Source organism: Polistes fuscatus, unplaced genomic scaffold (assembly GCF_010416935.1).
Source record: "Polistes fuscatus isolate 324 unplaced genomic scaffold, CU_Pfus_HIC Scaffold16, whole genome shotgun sequence".
Classification (NCBI taxonomy): Eukaryota; Metazoa; Arthropoda; class Insecta; order Hymenoptera; family Vespidae; genus Polistes; species Polistes fuscatus.
The window spans coordinates 3521551-3546524 of record NW_025113064.1 but is presented as its reverse complement, the minus strand read 5'-3'; the positions used below and the strand labels follow the sequence as shown (position 1 = coordinate 3546524).

General features: G+C 29.9%; 2 protein-coding genes across 3 annotated transcripts in view; one reads left to right on the top strand and one right to left on the bottom strand.

Moving 5' to 3' along the window:
- Positions 1-24974, top strand: part of LOC122514893 (leucine-rich repeat-containing protein 4B-like) — a 94362-nt gene that overhangs the window by 63025 nt on the left and 6363 nt on the right. The window contains exon 2 of one of the 2 annotated variants that reach the window (XM_043632012.1): positions 166-475. The gene's annotated coding sequence lies outside the window, so the exon portion shown is untranslated. Of the gene's footprint in view, positions 1-161; positions 476-24974 lie in introns of both variants that reach the window. The other variant, XM_043632011.1, reaches the window with a different exon arrangement.
- LOC122514992 overlaps positions 20589-24974 on the bottom strand; it is a gene marked incomplete in the record, with an annotated part of 39495 nt that continues 35109 nt past the window's right edge. Inside the window, 2 exon segments of the mRNA XM_043632127.1 lie at positions 20589-20775; positions 24382-24721. Coding sequence (XP_043488062.1) covers positions 20589-20775; positions 24382-24721 — 527 coding nt within the window.

The window sequence follows — 24974 nt, the reverse complement described above, 5'->3', positions numbered from 1 at the left end:
TTTGAGGTTAGAAAATGTTGGACGAATCGCGTTACAGGGATTTTGGATTTACTTTGAGCGTTCATTTTTTTGTTTTACTTCTTTTTTTTTTTGGTTTTTAACCACAATCGAAGTTTAAATAAAAGAAAAATATAAAAAGGAATGAATTGGAATGATTTTAGGAAGATGTGGAATATATTCGTGAACGAGGATAAAAGTTTCGTCGTATGGTGCAACGAGGAGGATCACATGCGTCTGATATCAATGAAAAAAGGGTGGCAAAACTTGGCAGTCGTATACGGAAGGCTCAAAAGGGCTGTCGAGGAAATCGGCAAACGCATCCAGCTCGCTCCGGTATCCGAGAATGGGTTATCTCACTTTTTTGTTCGACCAATCTCGGCACTGCTATTCGAGCTTCCGTTTATATTCGACTTCCGAATTTGGCTCGAGACTATGACCGGTTTCATCAAATTGCTGTTATTTATGGACTTAAAAGGTAAGAATGTTTTTAATTATTTTTATTTTTTTTTGAATAATGTAGGATTATTTTATAAACTGATGGTTGGAGAATTAAACTGTATTTGTTTATCGAATTTTTGGATTCGATAAGATGGTCAGTCAATGTTAAAAGAATAATTAAAACTATAAGAGAAAGAAATACTTTTTAGGTTATGTCTAGAAAATGTCGTTTTTCGAAACTATTTTTATTTGTCTTTCGATATTTTTTATTGGATAGTAAAAAGAAAATGGCGCAATGAAGAATTGAAAAGATTTTTCTATTTTCTAAACATTTGGAACGGACGTGTATGTACAAAAATGAAAGCTGATTTATTATTTATCAAATATTTGAATTTAATAAGATGGTCAGTCGATGTTCACAAGCAGATTCAAAAATAAATACTTTTTAGGTTATGTCTAGGAAATTTCCTTTTTCAAAATAATTTATTTGTCTTCCAATATTTTTTCGTTGGATAGTAAGATGAGAATGAATGTATGTCGTTAAAAAATTCAAAGATTATTCTATTTTCCTAAACATTTGGAACAGACGTGTATGTAAATTTATAAAGAATTATTTGAAAAAGGATGGTACAAAAATGAAAGATGATTTATTGTTTATCGAACTGACTTACAAAAACCACATTGATATGCATCGATAGACAACCCGCATAAGTTTGTTGTCCATAAGTTACATGTCCGTCTGTGTAGATGAGTAAACGGTAGTTCATTTTTTCCCAGACGCGTTCCAACATATCCTCGGTTATTCGGTCCGCAGCATCAGGGATGCAGTTCTTCAAATCGTCCAGGTGTTGTGGAAATAAGGAAGCATACGCAACATCTTTAACGTATTCCCGCAAAAAGAAATCGCGAGGTGTTAAATCGGGTGATCGTGTAGGCCCGGAATAGCATCGCCGATTCCTGACAGGTCCGATCCAGCGCTCTGATAGGTTGGAACTCGGGTGTTCGCGAGCGGTTCAGTGGAAATGAGGAGGAGTATCATCCTGTTGAAAGATGAGGTTAGGACAATCTTCCTCTAGTCGAAGTATAAGCCATTCCGTTAACATGTCCAGGTAGGTAAGGCCCGTGACAGTTAACTCGACATACAAGAAAGTCCCGGACACTTTGGGTCTGTTCGTCGCGCAATACACGCGAGTACGTGAACACAGACAGACACGTAAACTTATGGACAACTAACTTACGATTGTCATGAATCATTGTGCATACCATTGTGGAACGTGTATGTCAGTTCGGTAACGGATAAATCAGCTATTATTTTGTATCATCTTTTTTGAAAGACCCTATCATATTTTCCTACATTTTCTCATTAAGTCTCATAATTAGGTTTTTATTTAGTACGCTGATGACGAAAAGATCAGAGATTAGATCAGAGATCAGAAGTTAATATTCCGAGAACGACGATTCCGTTTACGATGTGAGCAGGAAACAAAGATTGAGAATGACTGACAATTAGTGGAAAGTTTTACTCGAAATGAGAAACGGCGTGGTCAAATTGTTAAAGTAGGAAAAGCATTTAGAGAGAGAAACTGAACTGATCTGAATCAATAAACAAAACGCGAGGACGAGAATGACATGTGTATGTGTGTTTGTGTGTGTGTGTGTGTGGAGAGAGAGAGGAAGAGAAAGAGAGAGAATGTATGTCGAACCGGTGTGTGATTGAACGAAATCAATTTTCCGTCTCTTGTAATCCACGCGAACGACAAGCTAAACCATTATCGATTAACGCATTGGTAATCGTCTGCCATGACATTGCTGTAGAACTCTTTGACGCCCGTTTAGATTGACACGAGTTACTTCGACTTTTTACATATCTATTTATTCTTTTTTCTCTTTTTCTCTCTTTCTCTCTCTTTCATTTCGTCACATATTTCCGATAGCTCTATTATTTTATTTGTATTTTCAATGAAATTCTTATTACGTATCGCGAAATGCATGCAAAAGCGTTAATAATGAATAAACGGGAAATATTGTTACGCGGATAAAAGTCTACTCGGTTGGTAAAACAGTTTATATAGAATAAGTCAAAAAAAGTATTCGTACTATACTACTGTAAATGTTTAATAATTGATATATGAATTGTAATGCGATGTACTTCAATTCTTATTACGAAATAAAAAATAGAAAAAAGGATAAAAAAGATTATAGAATTAATGAAATTTTGAAATTGTTTTATATATAAATTTGATTGTTAAAAAGTATTATATTTTAATATAAATTATTAGAAAAATAGTTTTCGTAAAGTATAGACAATTGTTTGAAAAGTGTTATAAAATGAAACGAAGTATCAATCAAGTATTATTTATAGGAATAATCTCATTATTTTTTGATTATTATATCTTTTTATATATGTAAGTACGAGTATTTTTCTTGGATTAATTTTTTTTACCATTTATATCAAATTATATTTATCTCGGAATGAAATATTCTTGTTTGTGATAAAACTGATATCAGTTTGAAAAGATTGATAATTCTAAAAAAAATGTCTGTATATAAAAATTTGGAAAGTTTGCATTGCAAGGTAAATATCAATTATTTCAAATATACAGGTGGGAAAAGTATGAAAATACTCGTGTTATTTTTGTCGTACTTATATTCCTTTGAGGGATGGAATTTTAGAAAATAAAAAGACCAATGCTGCACACAAATTTGATATCTTTTTAAATTACACGAAATTGGTTTATTTTTGTTATTAATAAAAAGAAAATAATATAATATAAAAACACATAAAAAATAATAGTAATTCAATTAAATTTTTTATTATAAAGAGGATTGGACTCGAATAGTCTCATTGTACACGTTTGCGTATCAAAAAAGTGGAAAACTTTGAATACCGTCGCACCTCAAAGAGATGTAGAAATAAATTTGACTTTAACGGAATTTAGAAAAGGGGTAAAATTATTTAAAAATTTGTCTTTTATTAAAAATAAAAGAGTGTTATTCACGCACGATAGAAGTAAAACTCATATTATCATGCGGGAAATAATTAATTGATTCACATATACAGTGACTGTAATTTAAAATTGTATACCGTTACGCTTATTAAATTTTTTCTTGAAAACTATTGATATAGTGTCTTTAGAATGAAGAAAATATAGAAATAAAAACATTAATATACCTTCATTATATATTTAATGAGTTTAACTTGAATGCTTTATTTATAACAAGTAAATTAAACAAATACGGAACTAATTTACAGGAAAAGCCCGTACCTAAAAATCGTACATGTTGGTATAACTGTAAAAACAAGAAAAATACCTGTTTTTTTGTATGTATAACAATTGGTCATTCTTAATTTTTATTATTATTAAATGTTATTATTTTAGCATCCGAATCAGTTTAATATCCATAAAAGTATGAATAATACAAAGTAGATTTGTTTAAAAATGACATATCTATTAATATATTTGGATCGTTAAATAATTTCGATGTGACATTTTATTAGATGAAAATTTTCAATTCAAAATCATCACTGGCCAGGAACATAAAAACAAATGTATTTTAGTTTAAACAATCCAAAATATTAATAAAATATATTAGAGTGTTAGATATACCTTAAATGATTGATAATTAATCGAAGAAAATGTATATTGTAGTCTAAAAGCACGAAGTATGAGTTCGACGTACCGTTCTCTTCGAAATCCACCGTTCGACTGTCTCATTGTCCTCTATGAAAGTTCTTTTATTGATAGTTGTTTATACGATTTTCCGAAGACTACGTATGTATAACGTAAACACTATTTGGAAAGTCGTATAAACGAGAATCAATAAAAGAATTTGAACTGATTTTCGTAGAGGACAATGAGATCCAGTCTAACAGTGGATTTCGAAGGGAACGATACGTCGAACTTATACTCCGCGTTTTTAAACAACAATATACATTTCCTTCGATTAATTAACAATCATTTAAGATATATCGAACACTCTCAAGATATGTCACACCCCCATTCATCCTTTCATAAAAAAACGCATCTCGCAATAACTATCAATTGACGTATCTCATACATATATATCATAACACACATAAACACTACATCATACTAATACTAGATAATACTTTCATAATCCCGTTCAACTATCGATCTACTGTGAGTTTCTATCTCATTCTCTTTCTCATTACTTCTATGTTTTCTTTCTTTTCGTATTGTCGTTTCGTCAAATTTTATCGTTACTGCCGCCTACTACCACGGTAGTATTTTTATTATTCAACCTTTTATAATCTCATTCAACTGTCGATCGAATGCGTGAGTTCTATTTCATTCTCCGTGTTTCCTTTCTCTTCACGTCGTTTGATAAAATTTGACGATCGTTACGTTTCGTTGTCTCTAAGAAGTCTCATTTGAAAATGTGACGGGTTGAAGGGTACAGGGTACCGGGCTACCATTACGATTACCCAAACGTAACCGTAATTTAATTTCGTGTTCGTAAGATGGCTGTGCTGCACTCCTCGTCTGTCTTAATTCGTACTTTTTCTCTACGAAGCGTGCAACGTGGTTTACTCATAACGCTCCTAGGAAAACAGTCAACAGCTACTGTCGCAGACGAGGACGAAAACGAGGACGAGGTTCCGGTCTAGATAACCTCAAAAGCTACTACGTTCCTTGTCAAAGTCTCTAAGAGTTTAAAGAACGTCGCGCAAATATTCCGCAGGGCCAACTTTTGCAAAACCTTTTCCGCTATCTTCTATTTCTTCCACGAAACTTTGTTTAAAGAGTAAGAGAAAGAAGGAATAAGAAATAGTATGCACGAAGAAGAAGAAGAAGAAGAAGAAGAAGAAGATGATTGAATTATGAGATATAATTTGATTATTATCTCGTTGAATATGTTTATGACAATATGACGTTTTTATTTTTATTTTATCAAATCACCAAATATATTATCTAATATATTTTAGTTTTGTAATATTAATCTAATCGAACGCCATTTTGTTTGACGCCGTTCTACCTTACCGATATTCACGATTGTGCATTTTGTCAATCGATGATCTCGAAGACATTTTTCTAAAGTTTGTATCACGTTCAAAGACTTCAACGAAACGAATTCTAAACTAATTCATTTTTAATACCCGTACAAACGATTGTTGACGGTCAATATTTATTTAATTTTGATTAGTACCTGTCGGTAACTCATCGGTTTCCTAAAACCTCTCGATCGATAAAACAGTAAAACGTGCATCTTAAAAATGTAAATATAGGTTAAATTGAAATAAATATGAATCTAATGAAAATGAAAGAATAACACGTTTAACAAGGTATTAATAATAATAATTATAATAATAACAATAAAAACGTAATTCTCGGCTACGAGTCACGTACGAAACGAAATTCATTTCCACGTCGAACAAACGAAACAGAGAAAGAAAAAAGAAAGTAGATTGAGTGGTGTTTGTACCGGAAGGACAATTCGTCGCTCGGTTATTATACCTCAAGTTTCTATCGGCCTGTTTTTTTTCTTTTCTATCTATTTTTTTCATGTTCGTCATAGCGAAAGCAGGAAAAGCAAGCAACGAGTAAGCATTATAGCGAAAATTCTTTCTCCAAATGAAAATACTCACTTTACTCGACTCCTGATTCGATGATTTCTGATTTTTTTTCTCTATTTCTCGTAATTATTTTTTAAAAGGTTCGTTGATACACGTAGTTCGGGTCAGTAGACATCTCGACTTACTTTTCCGCATTACATATTTTGTCACGGCTACTTAATTGAGCGACCAACTTCTTCGAGAAAAGAAAGATGGAGGGGACGGGGAGAGGGAAGAAAATAATGGCGCGTTTAATTGGCCGAATAGAAATTGATGTTTACGCTCTTACGCTTTCTACAATCGTTTGTTAGGACTGGTCTTCCACTCTACTCCGTGTTCGTGTCGTTGGACACCAAAGAAATAAAAACTATATTCCATCTCGTGGAAAACACGTCTCTTTTCCTTTTTTCTTTTTCATTCCTCTAACGCCTTCCGAAAAGACCAACTTCTGGCTGGCATTTTTTCTTCATGGGGTAAAACAATTCTAGCGTTAGATAAAATAACGCATTTTTGTGAATTTTCTTCGATGAAAATATTTCTAAGCGCAGAGTTAAATTCTTCGTTCGGAGGATTTTATTATAAATTTTATTAAAATTTGATATTCAACGACATTTTCCCTAATTGTTCTATTGCAAGTTGTCACAAAATGGCTGCGTCACAGTTTAGAAAAGTAAAGTTTCAATGAGTAACAATAGTTCGCGCTCGGCTAAATTTATTCCTTCAATTTTCGACATAGAAAACAAAAATTATATATTTTTCAATTTTACAAAATGTTATCTTTCGAAGAGTACGTGGTATATTTGTTTAATATTGTCTTTTATGGAATTAGTGTGCGATAAAACAGAAAGTTCTTATTTTCGATGTAAAAATTTCGTAGAAAATTGTTTATAACAAAATAGTTTCATAGTTAATAAAAATGTTTTTTTGATATGTAAGCATTTAAATAGGTTATAAATTGAAATTATTTTAGATTATAAACAGTAATAAGTAAAAATTGAAATATTATTATTTTAGGTTATGTACAGTAATAGGTAAAAAAAGAAGGGTTAGAAATAATTTGATATTTTATTACGATATGCGCCCATTTTTGGTACGTTACTGTCTCCGTTACGTGTTGGAACATCTATACCTGGATATGAGCGGAGTCAGAAATTTTTTGGACGTTCAAAGGGTTAACTGATGATGTACCTAATAGGAGGCATAACTTGTGACGTCGAGTCCCTAGTACTCTGATGTCAAAATCACGTTCTATCTAATTCTTTTTTCATATGAAAAGAACATCACAAATAATTTTCAAGATTTCACAAATTTTCTTCCTTTTTTTTTCTACTTCCAATTATTTTTCAATATTAACCGAAAATAAGATTTCAAATTAAACATTTTTTAACTCGAGTCCCCGTAACCCGACGCAACCGACTAAATGTTAACCTTAACGTTCACCTCGTATTCGTGTTCACGAGTTAAAAATGAACAAGCCAATTAAATTAACTTTAGAAGATTCGGAATAAATGAAAAAAAAAGAAAAAATTACAATATCAACAGAAAAGAAGAAAATCAAGTTTATCGAGGGAAAAATAAATTTGCAAAGATTTTTCCCAATCTCTTTCATTGTTCTTTGTTAAACCTCGGCGCATGAAAAAGTGGAAAAAAGAGAAAGAAAAAGAGAGAGAGTGAAAGAGAGAGAGAGAGAGATTGGAACAAAAGAGTGGGGAGTACGAAAGAGGAGAGAAAGAGAGAGAAAGAAAATACACAAATTTTTGGTGGATTGTTGTCAGGTGGTGGGGCGGGGAGGAGAGGAGAGGGGAGGGAGTACTCTACTAACTGGAAGGGAGTTCTCGTATTTTCGCCACCGGAGATTCGTTTACTGGCAAATTTTCTGTATTTCACGTTTTTCGCGTTTTCCGCGACTATCAACGTCAACCTTTCCGCCCCTTCTACCCCTGCCCCCCCCACCAACAACGAGCCCGCCACCACCGTCGCGTCCCCGCTCGTTGCGCGGCTATACTTTTCCTCCTCCCCCCCACTCCTCATTTTGTTTTTTGTTTTTTTTTTCCTGTTTTCTTTTTCTTTTTTTTTTTGTTTCTCCTTCCTGTTTTGTTCGCGTGGTAGCCTCGAAACGTCGGAGAAACGCGAACGTGACGTATTTCGGTCGGTTGGAAACGGCGATGCGTAAAAATGACAGACCCCGTCTGTTTCTGCCTCCTATTACTTTTGGCGCTTTCGTACCAACCAGAACAAACCAGCAAGCAAGCAAGCAAGCAAGCAATGCTAGCAAAGCTAGCAAGCAAAGCTAGCCAGCAAGCAAAGCTAGCCAGCGAGCAAAGCCAGCGAGCAATGCTAGGATACTTTTTTTCAGGATACTCTTTCGAATGAATCAATATATCGGAAATGATCAGTTTTCTGCCTGGGATTTGCAACTCGTGACGTAACCTCCAAAATCTCTTACACATTTTTTTCGTTTTTTTTCTTTTTTTTTTTTCGAGCTTTTAGGTTATCAATAGTAATCGTTTATCTCTCCCGTGACCATTTTTTTTTGTCAATCGCTTCTGCCTTTCTTTTTTTTTTTTGCTTTTTTTTTATCTACTCGATAAAGGATAAGAGGAAACGAAGATTTTTTTTTATTTATTTACAATAACTGCAGATCTAAGGGGAATTCACGTAGTCCGACAAATCTTAATCTTTTAGTTAGAAAACGTCATTATAGTGATTTTTGCGTTTATTATCATTTCCAATGGTTCACCATTATGGTGTACCATGAAAAAACATTACGTAATTGTTTAGTGTGTTCGAAAAATGATGTAAGGATAAAATCACAGTACTATGGGGATATGGAAAAAGTAATAGTAAAGAGTAAATAAAAGTGAGGTTAGATTTAGATTGCGCAAATACAATTGCTACAAATTTATTGGCTAGGAACTGACCCGAACCGAACTACGGATTGCTTTTCGTTTCCCCAAAACTTCCCGACCATTTCCGAATATAACGTTTAGATTCTTTTGTTTCTTCCAATAAGGAATATTCTTCGAGAGGTTTTATTGTTAATACGATGAAACATTAGAAGACAGACTTTTTCAAGTGGTGTCACCTGATCAAACAAATCCCATGTACTTCCGGCAGAGAAACGATTTCTTTCATTCTACGAATGTCAAGACTGCTGTGACCTGAGATTATTCGTCGTTTCTTGCTTTAAAACGTATCACACACACACGCACAATTGAGTCTTTTATTTTGTAAATGATCTTTTTTTTTCGCAAATGTTTTTTGTGATAGTTAACTCCTGGTGGTATATGTTATTACGGTTAATAACAAACAACTGACAGATGGAATTAGGCCATTTTAAAAATAAATCCTTCAATTATATTAGGTTAACCTATATTATATTATTAATCTTAAATATAAATAATTAATTAGTAAAATAATATTTATCATTATATAGTAATATTATTTATTAATAATAATAATATTTAATATATAATTATTATAATATTAGTAATATATTTATTATTATTAGTAATAATATTATTAACTAGTTATAAATAATGAATGCCATGGGGGTCACCGGTGACCGTCATATATAATGTCTTAAAATTTAATGTTAACAATCGACAAAACATGCGAAACCATTTTTTTGCATCGGTGTCAATGTGCAGGTCTACTTGATACAGGCAACCCACCACAGGAAAAGGTTGAGTACCCCTGGTTTAGTTAGAGAGAGAGAGAGAGAGAGAGAGAGAAAGAAATAGAAGGGGGAATAAATGATAACGAAGCTCATCGTTACCTAAATCAGGAAATATCTTTATCCTTATCGGTTCAATCCTGTGACCTTAATTTCCTTCGAAATTTAATCCGTCGTTCGTCTGTCAAGGCATTGAAAAAGATTTTTCGAATTTGCACATTTAAATCGTTTTATAATATATAATTCTCTTTATCCGTCCCCATTTGTCTGTCTCTTATTTGATTTTTCTATTGTATTCCAAATTTTTCATATAATTAATTTACGATAAATCAGCTTATAAGATTTTTGGTTCACCCGGTTTATCGTATAATAAAAAAAACAAAAAAAAAAACAAAAAAAAGCAAAATGACGTTTTTACCATCGGTCGGTAAAATCAGCCCGATCGCGTAGGTCGAATCTTCAAGATGGCTTCTTTATACGAATGCATGAACATTCGCTATTCTAATTCATGATTTTCTCAAGTATCATCTCTGTTTCTTATTTCTTTTTGTTTTTCTTTTTTTTTTTCTTGTTCTACTTACCTTTTTTTTTTCCGAATTCGAGCCAGCAATTTCGCGTAGACGCCAAATTAGGTCGGTGCAGGTTAATTATGCTGATATTTACAGGGAACCCCTTTGAAATTAATTTGGTTGTGGCATAGTCTAGAAACTCGCGAACGGGAAGTTTTCTAATCGACGAACGAATTAGCCCCTCCCCCCGACCCCTCCCCCAACGAACCCGATCCGATTCTAAGTCATTTGTCGAAAAACAGAATAAAAGAAAAAAAAAACAAACCAAAAAAACAAATACTACGAAGATGAGCGAACCTAATCGTCTTGATATCTACATTATTTAATCGATTGAAACCTTTCTAATGGGATTCTAAAATATATTCTTGAAACGGGAAGAAAAAGAACGAGTAAATCAGATAAATCTACATTACCGACAGGTATCTATATTTGATTCTTATGAATAATAAATGAGCAAGAATGACAAATCTTTGGAATATGCTTAAAATTAGTTATATTATACTTCGTTTATATTCAGTCAAAAATCACTAACTTAACATTCGTTATAATCTGACATGAGTTTTAGCTCGACAAACAAATTGTTAATGTGCAAAAAATAGGTTTGAGACAATTATATTTTTTGTTGTTGTTGTTAATGATTTCATATAAAATTCTTATTGTGAAATAATAATTAGTAAATTTAAATTTTTTTTAATGAAATTTTGTGTAATCTGAGCTCATGGGTTTGACAACTAAGTTCCCGCAGTTTTTTTTTACATTTTTTAACAGTTTATTTCTAATAAAATAATTTATAATAAATGTAATCTAAAAATAAACATAAATTTATTCGAATTAAAAAAACAAAACATAGATCTTGGTAGAACGAAACATCTTTCTTCGAATGATTTAAAACGTTATGCCAAAAATATTTAATGAGATGCGAAATGTTAAAATTGAAAGAAAAATGGCGGGAATTTACAATTAGTTGCCAACTTAATACATAAGTAATTCTGTACAAAAAGTTAGGTTAGTGACATTTTCGAAAATAGACGAATTATATAGGCCGTTTATTTTGAAAATGGTGCAAATCTATTTTTGATTGTTTCGAGAAATTTAAAGATTTGCATATTGGTCAATTAAGAAAATAATTATTAATTATTTCAAGTCTAGCGATATTTCTATTAATTTATCAATACGTAATTTGATAATATAAATTTTTTTTAGGCTAATTTAACCAAAACAATGTACATTTACGGACTGCAAATGGACTTGCACTACTTTCAAAATTAATCAATCGTTAAAATCGTTTAATTTCAATTTTGAAAAATCAAATATACCATTTAAAATATATTTCATATTAATTTAAATTTGTTTACAAAAATAACGAGAAACAAAATAGAAGTAGTATGTTTTTATTTTGAACGTTAATCGTATTGTTAAATTTAACATAAGATATTAGTATTATTTATTTATGCTCTTCGTGTGGCAGTGTTTTGAAATATTCATGATGCATGGGAGGTATATGGGGTAATAACTGTTCCATATCCTTATATTTTTCGTAAATTAATAGGCCTAGCATCGTGATACAAAAACACCAGGGCGATTTTTTCTAATTTTGACGATCTTCCCTGACATGGAGGTGATCAATTGAAAGTCTTCAATTCAGTGTCCTCCATCAACATTTTACATAAAATAGTATACGATGCACTTTTGCAAAACCTCATTCTACATATTTGCAACCAATTTACCTTTTCTTTATTAGTGTTTCTAGTTACCTGTGTTTTGATTACGTTTAGTAGGTTTTTGTGTTGAAACGAAATTCTCTCGTTTCATTTCATATAAAATGAATTGACGTTGTCTACATTGTTTTATAATATCATAATAATCCTTTGGTATATACAAGAAATTTTTTCTTTCCTTTTTTCACTATGGAAATTTGACTCACAACATTTTCATAATTAATGATTCAGCAATATCTTTTACCTGTCAATTTTTAATTGGTATTTTTGAAGAAATTAAATACTAACGTGATATTGATAAAAAGATTTACACTAAATTAAGCATAAATAACGTGTGATATCCCATTTGTTTTGTTTTTAAAAATAAACTTACACCCCTTTTTCAAAATAAACGTAAAAATATTACGTAATAATAAAATTGATGCGTTATTAAATAATAAATAAATAAAATAATAATAAATAATAAAAATATATAGAATAAAGAATAAAATAAAATACAAAAAATATAAAATAAATAATAAATAATAAATATAATAAATAATAATAAATAATAAAAATATATAATAAATAATAAAATAAAATACAAAAAATATAAAATAAAAAAATTTTAAATAAATATAATAAATAATAAAATTAATAAACATTATTGTTTATTCTTGTGAATGCACCTGTAGACAGACAGACTATTCCTGTGGGAAATAAAGTGCACGTAAATCGTCGTTTCATCGGGTACACAATATCTTACGGGATCGGAGTTGATCGAAACGATTCCTTTGTGTCGAAATTTCCTCTTTTACGAATGCTGCTACTGCTCGATCCGTTCTGTAGACACTGCTAACACTCTCTCTCTCTCTCTCTTTCTCTCTCCGAATTTAAGAAAAGCCTCGTACACTCGGTTCAACCCCTCGTTTCCTCTTCCTCTTACCCTTATTCTCTTCATTCGGTCTCTTTATACGCTCTGTTTAGTCGTCACCGTAGTTTAATACTCCATTCTATTACATTTTTCTTTCTTTCTTTTATGTTTTTTTTATTTTTTCAACGATTACCTTATACTATCATGTTTTCCTTACAATCCTAATCGATATATTGCGTATCGATTATTGTCAAAGTGATCTAAATCAATTTTAATCACTTTCTTTTATTTGTTTTTTTTTTCGAAGTTTTGTTTTTAATACGATTGCGAACTTAAGAGATATTTAGGTTATGTGATTGAACTTACAATGTGAAGATCTAATCACTGTGATCTTAATCACATTATATTATTTTCAATTAAATTCATTCAATATGATTTTGACGATATTGTTAACAATAAGTTATTTCAACATTATATGAAATTTATTTTAATGTTCAAATATATCTAATTCTTCATATATCTCGAAACAAGAAAAATCTATCATCACTTTATAATTCTGGGCACATATGTATTTTCTAATTCATTATTTCAAATAATCTAACTATCATTTGATTATATTTTTTCTTGTTTGGAAAAATTTTCTACCACACATCGTTTCATTCTTTTATGTTTTTTTTATTTTTTCAACGATTACCTTATACTATCATGTTTTCTTTACAATCCTAATCGATATATGGTGTATCGATAATTGTCAAAGTGATCTAAATCAATTTTAATCACTTTCTTTTGTTATTTGTTTTTTTTTCGAAGTTTTTTTTTTTAATACGATTGCGAACTTAAGAGATATTTAGGTTATGTGATTGAACTTACAATGTGAAGATCTAATCACTGTGATCTTAATCACATTATATTTTTTTCAATTAAATTCATTTAATATGATTTTGACGATATTGTTAACAATAAGTTATTTCAACATTATATGAAATTTATTTAAGTGTTTAAATATATCTAATCCTTCATATATCTCGAAACAAGAAAAATCTATCATCACTTTTATAATTCTGGGCACATATGTATTTTCTAATTCATTATTTCAAATAATCTAACTATCATTTGATTATTTTTCTTCTTGTTTGGAAAAATTTTCTACCACACATCGTTTCATTCTTTTATGTTTTTTTTATTTTTTCAACGATTACCTTATACTATCATGTTTTCCTTACAATCCTAATCGATATATTGTGTATCGATAATTGTCAAAGTGATCTAAATCAATTTTAATCACTTTCTTTTATTATTTGTTTTTTTCGAAGTTTTTTTTTTAATACGATTGCGAACTTAAGAGATATTTAGGTTATGTGATTGAACTTACAATGTGAAGATCTAATCACTGTGATCTTAATCACATTATATTTTTTTCAATTAAATTCATTTAATATGATTTTGATGATATTGTTAACAATGAGTTATTTCAACATTATATGAAATTTATTTAAGTGTTCAAATATATCTAATCCTTCATATATCTCGAAACAAGAAAAATCTATCATCACTTTTATAATTCTGGGCACATATGTATTTTCTAATTCATTATTTCAAATAATTTAACTATCATTTGATTATATTTTTTCTTGTTTGGAAAAATTTTCTACCACACATCGTTTCATTCTTTTATGTTTTTTTTATTTTTTCAACGATTACCTTATACTATCATGTTTTCTGTAGAATCCTAATCGATATATGGTGTATCGATAATTGTCAAAGTGATCTAAATCAATTTTAATCACTTCTTTTATTATTTGTTTATTTTTTCGAAGTTTTTTTTTTTATACGATTGCGAACTTAAGAGATATTTAGGTTATGTGATTGAACTTACAATGTGAAGATCTAATCACTGTGATCCTAATCACATTACATTATTTTCAATTAAATTCATTCACAATATGATTTTGACGATAATGTTAACAATAAGTTATTTCAACATTATATGAAATTTATTTAAGTGTTCAAATATATCTAATCCTTCATATATCTCGAAACAAGAAAAATCTATCATCACTTTTATAATTCTGGGCACATATATATTTTCTAATTCATTATTTCAAATAATCTAACTATCATTTGATTATATTTTTTCTTGTTTGGAAAAATTTTCTACCACATATCGTTTCATGATTTATTACGATCGATAACGGTTAGTAAAAATCCTGAAACTTCTTTACCGACGTTACAAACAACATTAACCTATTCAACTTATCGTGAAAAATTGCCTATACTATATACAGAGTGTCTCACATTGTCAGTTCAATCACATAACCTAAATATCTCTTAAGTTCGCAATTGTATTAAAAAACAAACTTCGAAAAACAAAAATAAATAATAAAAGAAAGTTACATTATCGTAAAATAGAAAAATTAAACTATCTAAAGTATTTCTTCTCAAGATTACTTTTTTTTTTATACAAATATATATTTTTATATTTCTATATATATTTATTTGTATATTTTTTTATACAAATATATTTTTTTATTTTTCAAATATATACTTTTTTTTTCTATACAAAATTCTAAAAATATATTTCAAAGAAGAAATTACGAATTCATTTCAAGATAATAAACAACATCTTAAGAACCGTTAAACGTAATCTTTGAACAACACACACCCACACATACACACACATATATATATATACAGTATTACAATTTATGTTATAACTTTCGAATTAAATTTTCAATTCTATCCTATATTAAAACGTAACATTATTTTTCTCCCTTTCCCAGCCCTTATTTTTCAATTCGCAAAAAACGTACGTTTACAAACGTTTGTAGAAAAATATTTTATACACACCCAGTATAAAGTTTCGTCCTAACTTATATACGCGATACTACGTGATTCATCTTGAATGCTTTCGCAGTACGCGATTGACTCAAAGAGTCGCCTTAGTTGACGTGTCACACCAACTCCCCTTCTCTCTATCTCTTTCAAATTCCGTATAAGTAAGTCGAAAGTTCATTAAACGAAGTTTCACAGGAAACTCCCTTAAAAGTGTGAGAGTGAGAGAGAAAGAGAGAGAGAGAGGATGGTTCCCGTTCGTTTGGAAGTTTCTTCATTGATCGAACGAGAATCTCGTTGTCCGTGGTCGGAGCCTGCCTCGAATCGTTCACGCTCTTTTCATCCCCACAATTCCCCCCCCACCACCACTCACCCCTCCCCCTTCCTGCCCTCACTCTCCCTCCCCACCGACCCCGCAAAACCTTTCCAGGTCCTTTGTCAAACGCCATCCTTGTAGAAAGAGACAGATATAGTCTTCATACATATACAGGGTGAATCGGTTAACGTTAACACTTCAAATATTCCTTTTCTTTTTGTTTTCTTTTCAAATTATACTTCTTTTGGCGCGTTAGGGAAAAACAAAATGACGGGAGAGTGAATTTTTACGATGCGCGCGCACAGGGACGCGAAATTAACGGCGTGAAGTTGGTTGGTATTTACGATGCGCGCGCATAACGACGTGAAATTAACGGCGTGAAGTTAGTCTATAAATCTGTTTTGAATTTAGTATAGATTAATATTAATATTGAATATATTTATTCTGATATTTTTATATACACAAAACGTGTTTTATATCGATACAAATAAAAATGTGATTTATTTATGTGTTTTTAATGATTATATAAGGTGATAATTGATGTTAAATAACTGTGAATGTCTTGAAAAACATTAATTGTTTTTGTGAATATTAGTAATAAATGTTTTCTTCTTAATAATCTTTTTTTTTAAGTATTTTTGTATCATTGAGATTAACTGTTTTATTATTTTGTTTAAATTATTTATAAATTATTATTACTTAATTATTTAATAAATAATTAAATATAAATAATAATCAATCAGATGATAAGTAAAAAGATTAAAAAGAAATATAAGAAATATTGGACGAATATTGTCAAAACTCTAATAACAATTATTTCTATGATTATTATTAATGCATTATCAAAGTTAATTAATTTCGATTGAATGATTAGAAACGTTAATATCAAAGGTATTAACGTTGTATTGATGATCATTTGAAAATTGATGGATTAAATCGCGGGAAAAATTGGAAGAATATGTAAAAGATTATATTAATTGGTTTAATCGAATTTCGAATGCCTATAAAATAAATTGAATCGAACAAATAGCAGATTACTATGAATAAATTCATTTCATATATTGTTCGATCAATAAAGAGATTTTCTATTTTTGTATTTAATAATTAATATTCTTTTTTATTATTTTTTTCTTCTTTGTCTAATTAATCCGATTGAGGATAAGGTTGATCAAGTCGTATTACAATCTAAATCGTACCTTTAAAGTTCTTAATTAAATATCATGTCAACAGAGTTCCCAGCTGCAGTTAATTGTTCAGTACGTCAACGATATTGGTTCACGCAAACAGTGTTTGTTACCGGCTGCTTGCTAACATAACGTCTTAACAAGTAAACTTATGGTTGTTATCTTATAATTTTGCGTATGTGTTTGTTAGCTTTCACATCTCTATATTGTTTTTAAATTCTTGCTTTTATTATTCTGCGGTATTGAAATAATCATTTCGTCAGTAACAATATTTCAAAATAATTCTATTTATTATTTTATTATGTTTATTTGTAATAAAACACGTAAAGTGTCATAAATCGTATTCACAGAAGTTTCTTAAATCGTACTGATACGATTCAAATGACACACTGTATTTTGTTTTCATTAATATATGATGATTCATATATATTTGTAGGTTATGTTGAAATATGTCGATAAGTTAAAAAAGTACAAGCGATTGGTCGGACGATCCTCGTACGGAAAGTATGATTGGATGCTAATAATATAAAATATGGCGGCACGATCTATGCCGTTGGAATTAACAACAAAAAACATTCACCCTACTAAATTATTATTTAATAAATATTACCTTTAACTTTTTTTATCGTTTGAATTTTATTTTTAGGTATGATTTAAATTATAAGTGGTACCACTTAAGACCCTGGATTTCTTAGTCCTATTGATATTAATTTATTACAATTTAATTTCATATAAAAAGCTTATAAATATTTCGATTTTTATTCAAATAAATAAAATCAATTTTAAAAGAAATTAGGAATAGTACAAATACTTCTCATCAACTTATCAAATTTAACATTTTATACGTTTATTTTTCTATGTATCAAAGAGTGCTTTCAGTTAATAAAAAAAAAAATAAGCAAATAAATTAATCAGTAAATAATTAAAAATAAATAATTTTCTGGAAACGGAGAGAGAAAGAATAATAAAGAGAGAGAGAGAGAATGAGATCAAAGATATAAACATAGTTTATTATTATTATTATTACTATTATTATTATTATTATTATTATTATTAATAATGAAGTTATCACACGAGCGTTATAATTGCTAAGCCATGTTGTTATCTTCGCCCTGTTCTTCCTCCCACTCTTTAGAAATCCTCTTTCCTTTATACACATCAACTTTTAATTGCCTAATTGACAAACCCTGTAGAGAAGTTCAAGTTTAAAGCCCTTTTAAAGTCTACTACTAAAGGATTCCTTGTAATTCTTCTTCTCCGTACACCAAATGTATATGTACGTATAGTATTTACTTTATATCCGTTTTGTTATAGACTTGACTTTCCCCCCTTCCCCTTCCCCTTCCCCTCCCCCAACCCCTTCCACAGTTCTTCTTTGATATTCGTTGGAAATAACAATAATTCTACCATTGCCCCATTCGTTGCGGTTATGCAACTTCTATTTTATTAATGTTGTTAACACTGTGAAAATGAAATATTAATTTGAAATAAAAAACGATAAAAAGAACAAAAATATGAACAGAGAATTTTGTATTCATTAAATTCATCATTAATGTTTATATTTTAAAAATGTAATATGCCGTCGCTGTGAAAACTTTTGAAATATAATATAACCTCAAATTGTAAGTATGGTATGAGTATGCGACGCGCGTGTACGTACGTGTGTATCATCTGTAAATAATTTTATTCAAATATTTAGAAACACTATTGGGAATTTTTAATATTGGAAAATCGTTGATCTTGGAGTCTCTTTTATATCTTATTATTTTAATTTTAAAGATTATAGGGGGTAACGAAGTAAATTTATGATAAATAATAAATGTATGGTGGAAAAGATATTAGAAAAATGGATGAAAATAAAAATGAAAATAATATATATATAAAAAGAAAAGATAAACAGAACTATTTATCCTTGTTTTTTATTACTTGGTTTTTTTTTTGTTTTTTTTTTGAAGATGTATATCCAGATTGACCACCACTGGTAATCTTTAATATACTTCTATCTCTTTCCTTCTCGCACCCACGAAAATGAAAATAATATATATAAAAAAAGAAAAGATAAACACAGAACTATTTATCCTTGTTTTTTTATATTTGGTGTTTGATTTTTTTTTTATGTATATATCCCGCAAGTTGGCCACCACTGGTAATCTTTAATTATTTCTATCTCTTTCCTTCTTGCACCCATGAAAATGAAATAATATATATAAAAAAGAAAAGATAAACACAGAACTATTTATCCTTGTTTTTTATTATTTGGTTTTTGTTTTTTTTTTGAAGATGTATATATCCCACAGATTGACCACCACTGGTAATCTTTAATATACTTCTATCTCTTTCCTTCTCGCACCCACGAAAATGAAAATAATATATAAAAAAGAAAAGATAAACACAGAACTATTTATCCTTGTTTTTATTATTGGTGTTTGTTTTTTTTTTTGATGTATATATTCCACAGATTGACCACCACTGGTAATCTTTAATATATTTCTATCTCTTTCCTTCTCGCGCCCATGAAAATGAAATAATATATATATTATATATAAAGAAAAAATAAACAAAACTATTATCCTTGTTTTTTATTATTTGGTTTTTGTTTTTTTGTTTTTTTTTGAAGATGTATATATTCCACAGATTGACCACCACTGGTAATCTTTATACTTCTATCTCTTTCCTTCTCGCACCCACGAAAATGAAAATAATATATATAAAAAAGAAAAGATAAACACAGAACTATTTATCCTTGTTTTTTATTATTTGGTGTTTGTTTTTTTTTTTGATGTATATATTCCACAGATTGACCACCACTGGTAATCTTTAATATATTTCTATCTTTCCTTCTCGCACCCACGAAAATGAAAATAATATATATAAAAAAAGAAAAATAAACAGAACTATTATCCTTGTTTTTATTATTTGGTGTTTGTTTTTTTTTGATGTATATATTCCGCAGATTGACCACCACTGGTAATCTTTAATATATTTCTATCTCTTTCCTTCTCGCACCCATGAAAATGAAAATAATATATATATATAAAGAAAAGATAAACACAGAACTATTTATCCTTGTTTTTTATTATTTGGTTTTTTGTTTTTTTTTTAATGTATATATCCCACAGATTGACCACCACTGGTAATCTTTAATATATTTCTATCTCTTTCTTTCTCGCACCCATTAAGTCTTCTTCCGAGCTTCTTTTAAATTCCAATTTCTTCAGGCGTGTAAACTTTCGAGTCAAGCGAAAGTAGAGTCTTTTCGTCGATGCAATCAGGCCACTAGTGTTGGGGGTTGTTCGCGTGCGTTTGTGTAAGTATGTATACATATATATGTGTGTATGTGTATATGTCTGTAGTTGGATAGGTTGGTTGGTTGGTTGGTTGTAGGAGGTGTCTGTAGTAGGTGCAACCTCAGTATCATAAAGTTACATTAAGGACTGTCCAGTGTATTTTCCTTCCAAGCCAATATGGCGTTCATGTCCTTAATACCACGCGTGCTCCATGGTTCCAACGGATCCGCCGTCGTTTCCGTCTCCATCGTCGTCGTCCTTTCAAAAGGTATCTTATTTCGTTCAATCGATTCTCCTTTACCAATTGGTTCCTCCTTCGGTGATACTCTGCTCATATAATTGAAAAAAAAACAAAACAGAAACACAGACAATCAGGATTTGGTTTGTTAACATGTTGACTGTTTAGTGCATTTCACGTGATTTGTCTGCCAAGACAACGTGAATTTTTGTTTACAGCTAATAAATGGGAGTTGAGTTTATTTGTAGTGGAGGTCACCGGTGACCCCCGAGGCGCTTTAGACCATTTTTGTGATTATCAATTGTTTCGAACTGACCAAAAATGGTGGTAAATTAAAATTGATGGAAATTTGTAGTTGATTTGTCTGATCAAATGATTGTTTATAGTTCACCATTGCGGAAAATTAGAAAATGTTACTGGAAATTGGTAATAGAGCTTTTATTGTTTACTCGTGTTTTAAATTAAAATGGTGTTTTATACAAATGAATATATCGAAAAATATTTTAATTTCTTACTTTAGGATGAAGTTAGAAATTTATTTAGTGAAATGTTCTGATAATGAAGATTACGTTTTGTCAACCAATTACGTACAGAAAAAACGTCATCACGTGTCATGCATATTTTCCTTGTATTAATCAAATTATTCTTGCATGTTTTGTATGACATTAATTTCTTCAAACTCTTATAAAAATAACGGTTTTATTTAAAAGTTTATCAGTATCGATATTTACTCTAATTATGTATCTTTATTATTGGTCGAGTCGAGGTCAACGTCTTAATAACCTTTTGCTCTTCTATGTCGAGTGTGACTCGCCATCAGTTTTTTTTTTTTTTTTTTCAGAAATTCTCCCCTCTGTCTTTGACTCTTATCAAATTATCATTAAATTTATCTTATTATTTTAATTAAAGTTTATTTTGAAATAAAACATTCGTAATAAAATTTTAATATAATTCGGAATGTAAATGAAAGATAAAGAAATTCGATTACGAGATGATGTTTTTGGAATTTAATTTAAATAAACGTTTTAATCTATGCTATTGCTTTTCTTTTTTCTAGAAAATAATTAGATATTTTGGTTGTTCTAAATCTTCCGACTTGGTATAACAAATACTTGTCAATATTATCTCGAGTATTGAGTTTCTGCTTTCTAGAATTGAAGCCTACTCGAATGATAATTGATTTATCGAGTAAACTAGATACACGCCAATGCAAGCTGATTTCCTTCGAAATATTATCATGAATGATAGATATATATATATATATTTTCGTATATATATATGTATTCATAGTAAAATAGAAATGTGACTAACTCGTAAGAAAATGTTGAACAAATTATTTACAATAAGTCACAATAATAATCGTACTTCTACTATCAATTTAAAACAATGAATATTTTATTGTAATATTTACTGTATTTTTTACTGTATATTTATTGTAATATTTACTGTATTTTTTACTGTATTTATTGTAATATTTATTTTATTGTAATATCGTATTTATTATAAAAAGAAACATTTTTTAGTATTATTTAACTTTCATCGCGATATCAATTTCATTGCTAAAGAGTGTTGGATTATAAGAGAAATAAAAATGTACATAATTGATAAGAAAATTAATCTCAAAGTATGTTCAATTGTTTCAAAAGAATTAAAAGATGCAAAATATGGGTCATCGAAGTAAAATTCAGAAAAATAATCATTGTATTTTTATTATATCCAATATGTAGATGTGTAAATACTTTTGTGAGACCAATTTCGTTAACGTTTATGTGAAATTATATTTCTTTAATAACGTAATGTTTTTATGCAATCAAATTAATATCAATTTGGAAGTTTAATAATCCTAAAATATGTTTCTCTGTAAAAGAATTTTGAAGTTTTGCATTTAAAGTTAACATTAATAATTGAAAATCGACAGTGTAATATTCGTACTACTGCTGTCAATTTAAAACGATAAAAAAAAAGAAAACAGAAGACAGTCCTGTTCTGATCAATCTAATAAAAACCCTATTAAACAAAAGCCAAAATTAATTGAGTTTCATTGGTCTGTATTTTCAAAGTAAAAGTTTACTAAAAAATATCCTACACAATTATTTATGTAATTATAATTTTTGTGCACTCTTAGATTGATATTTACGCAGAAGAAAAAAAAATATAACTCGTATTATATGGGGTGTCCTATTGTACACATCTACGTATCGTCTTGCGTGCTAAAGAACGAAATTTTCTTCCAATAAAAAAAGAAAAAAAAAGGAAATGGTAATAAAAAGAACATTACTTAGTTAATTTACGAAGATAATCGTTCGAAAAAGTATCGGGTAAGTTCGGTCAAGCGTTATAATCAATTTCCTGTAATGAAATATGGATGCTTTGTAGCAATAATCGGCTCAATTAAACGACCAAGACGACGAGGTCGTATTAAGGAGGAAAAAAGGGAGGAACGATGTCGTTGGAGATAAAATAAGAGGAAGGGAGAAAGAGAGAGAGATAGATAGAAAGAGAAAAAGAAAGAAAGAGAGAAATATAACCTCTCTATTTTCCTCGATATTTACTTTCCTCGTGCAGGACGATAGATAATTGGCAGATCGAGCGAGAAAATGATTCTTTCCAGGAAAAATACCCATTAAATTGCTTCAATGGGTATGGAGATAGTAAACGACGCACTGTTGGATAAAATGGCGGAATCATACGAATAACTAATATGGCTGCTTTTGGCAAATTTTCGTTTGGAGACTAAAATTCGACTTTCTTTTTGATTTCTTTCTTTTTTCAATTTTTCTTATTCTGAAGGAAGAAAGGAAGGAAAGAGAAAAGGAAGGAAATAAGAATTGTATCTGTTTTTTACTGCTTTTTTTCGTGCTTTCTATGATTTATAGAGATGTTAAACGACGCCATGGTGGATACAATGGCGGGATCATATAAATAACAAATATGGCTGCCTTTGGTGAAAACAAATTTTCGTTTGATAAAAATGTCTACTTGCGTCTTGATTTTCTTCATATTCTGAAGGAAAGTAGGAAAAAAAGAGAAAATAAAAAAATAAAATCCTATTCCAAACTGTCTTCGATCGTTGTTTCTATGGTTTATGTAAATAATAAGTGACGCCATGTGTGAATAAAATGGCGGGATCAATAAACACAAGATGGCTGCCTTGGGAAAAACAATTTCGTTTGAGAAAAATTTCTACTTTCGTCTGTTTTTTCTATTTTGAAAGAAAGTAGGAAAAAAAGAGAAAATAAAAAAATAAAATCCTATTCCAAACTGTTTTCGATCGTTGTTTCTATGGTTTATGTAAATAATAAGTGACGCCATGTTGAATAAAATGGCGGGATCATATAAATAACAAATATGGCTGCCTTTGGTAAAGACAAATTGTTGTTTGATAAAAAGGTCTACTTTCGTCTTGATTTTCTTCATATTCCGAAGGAAAGTAGGAAAAAAGAAAAAATAAAATCTTATATAAAAATAAAATCCTATTCCAAACTGTTTTCAATCGTTGTTTCTATGGTTTATGTAAATAATAAGCGACGCCATGTTGAATAAAATGGCGGGATCATATAAATAGTAAATATGGCTGCCTTTGTTAAAGACAAATTGTTGTTTGATAAAAATGTCGATTCTCGTCTAGATTTTTATTTTCTTTTGAAAGAATAAAAAGGAAGAAAAGAGAGAATAAATAAAATAAAAAGAGATACCTATTCCTAGCTGTCCTCGGTCGTCGTTTCTGTGGATTATCCTCTAACGGATTGCAAGTAGCACCATTTTGCTCGACCTCGTCCTTAATTGTTTCGACAGACTTCTTGCGATCTTTGTTCGGGATACGCTTCGTCGGTTCCTCTTCCGGGCCATTCAGCAAAGACCTATAACCGATAATATTCTCGTCGACGTACATCGATGCCGACGTAGACGAGGACGAGGACGAGGAAGAACTGTCGTTGCCAGGCTTCCGTCCAGATTTTTTTCTACTCTTCATAAATCTGTTGTTCGCTGACCTGATTCTTCTTAGATATGACTCCGTTCCTAAACCTTTTTCATCTTAAATAAATACACAATGTTAATATACGTTCTATAACAACTTATTTCTTATCAATAAACTTACATGAGCCGTTTATTTTGAAAGTGGCGTAAATCCATTTATGTTCGAATCGAGATATTGAAGGATTTCTAAGTTGAATTTAAATTGAAAAATATATGAATAACAATTGACATAGTAAAATAATGTTTTTAGGTTTCTAAGGGTGTCAAATTTATCATTCTAACATTATTTCAAGAAATAATATACTATTGA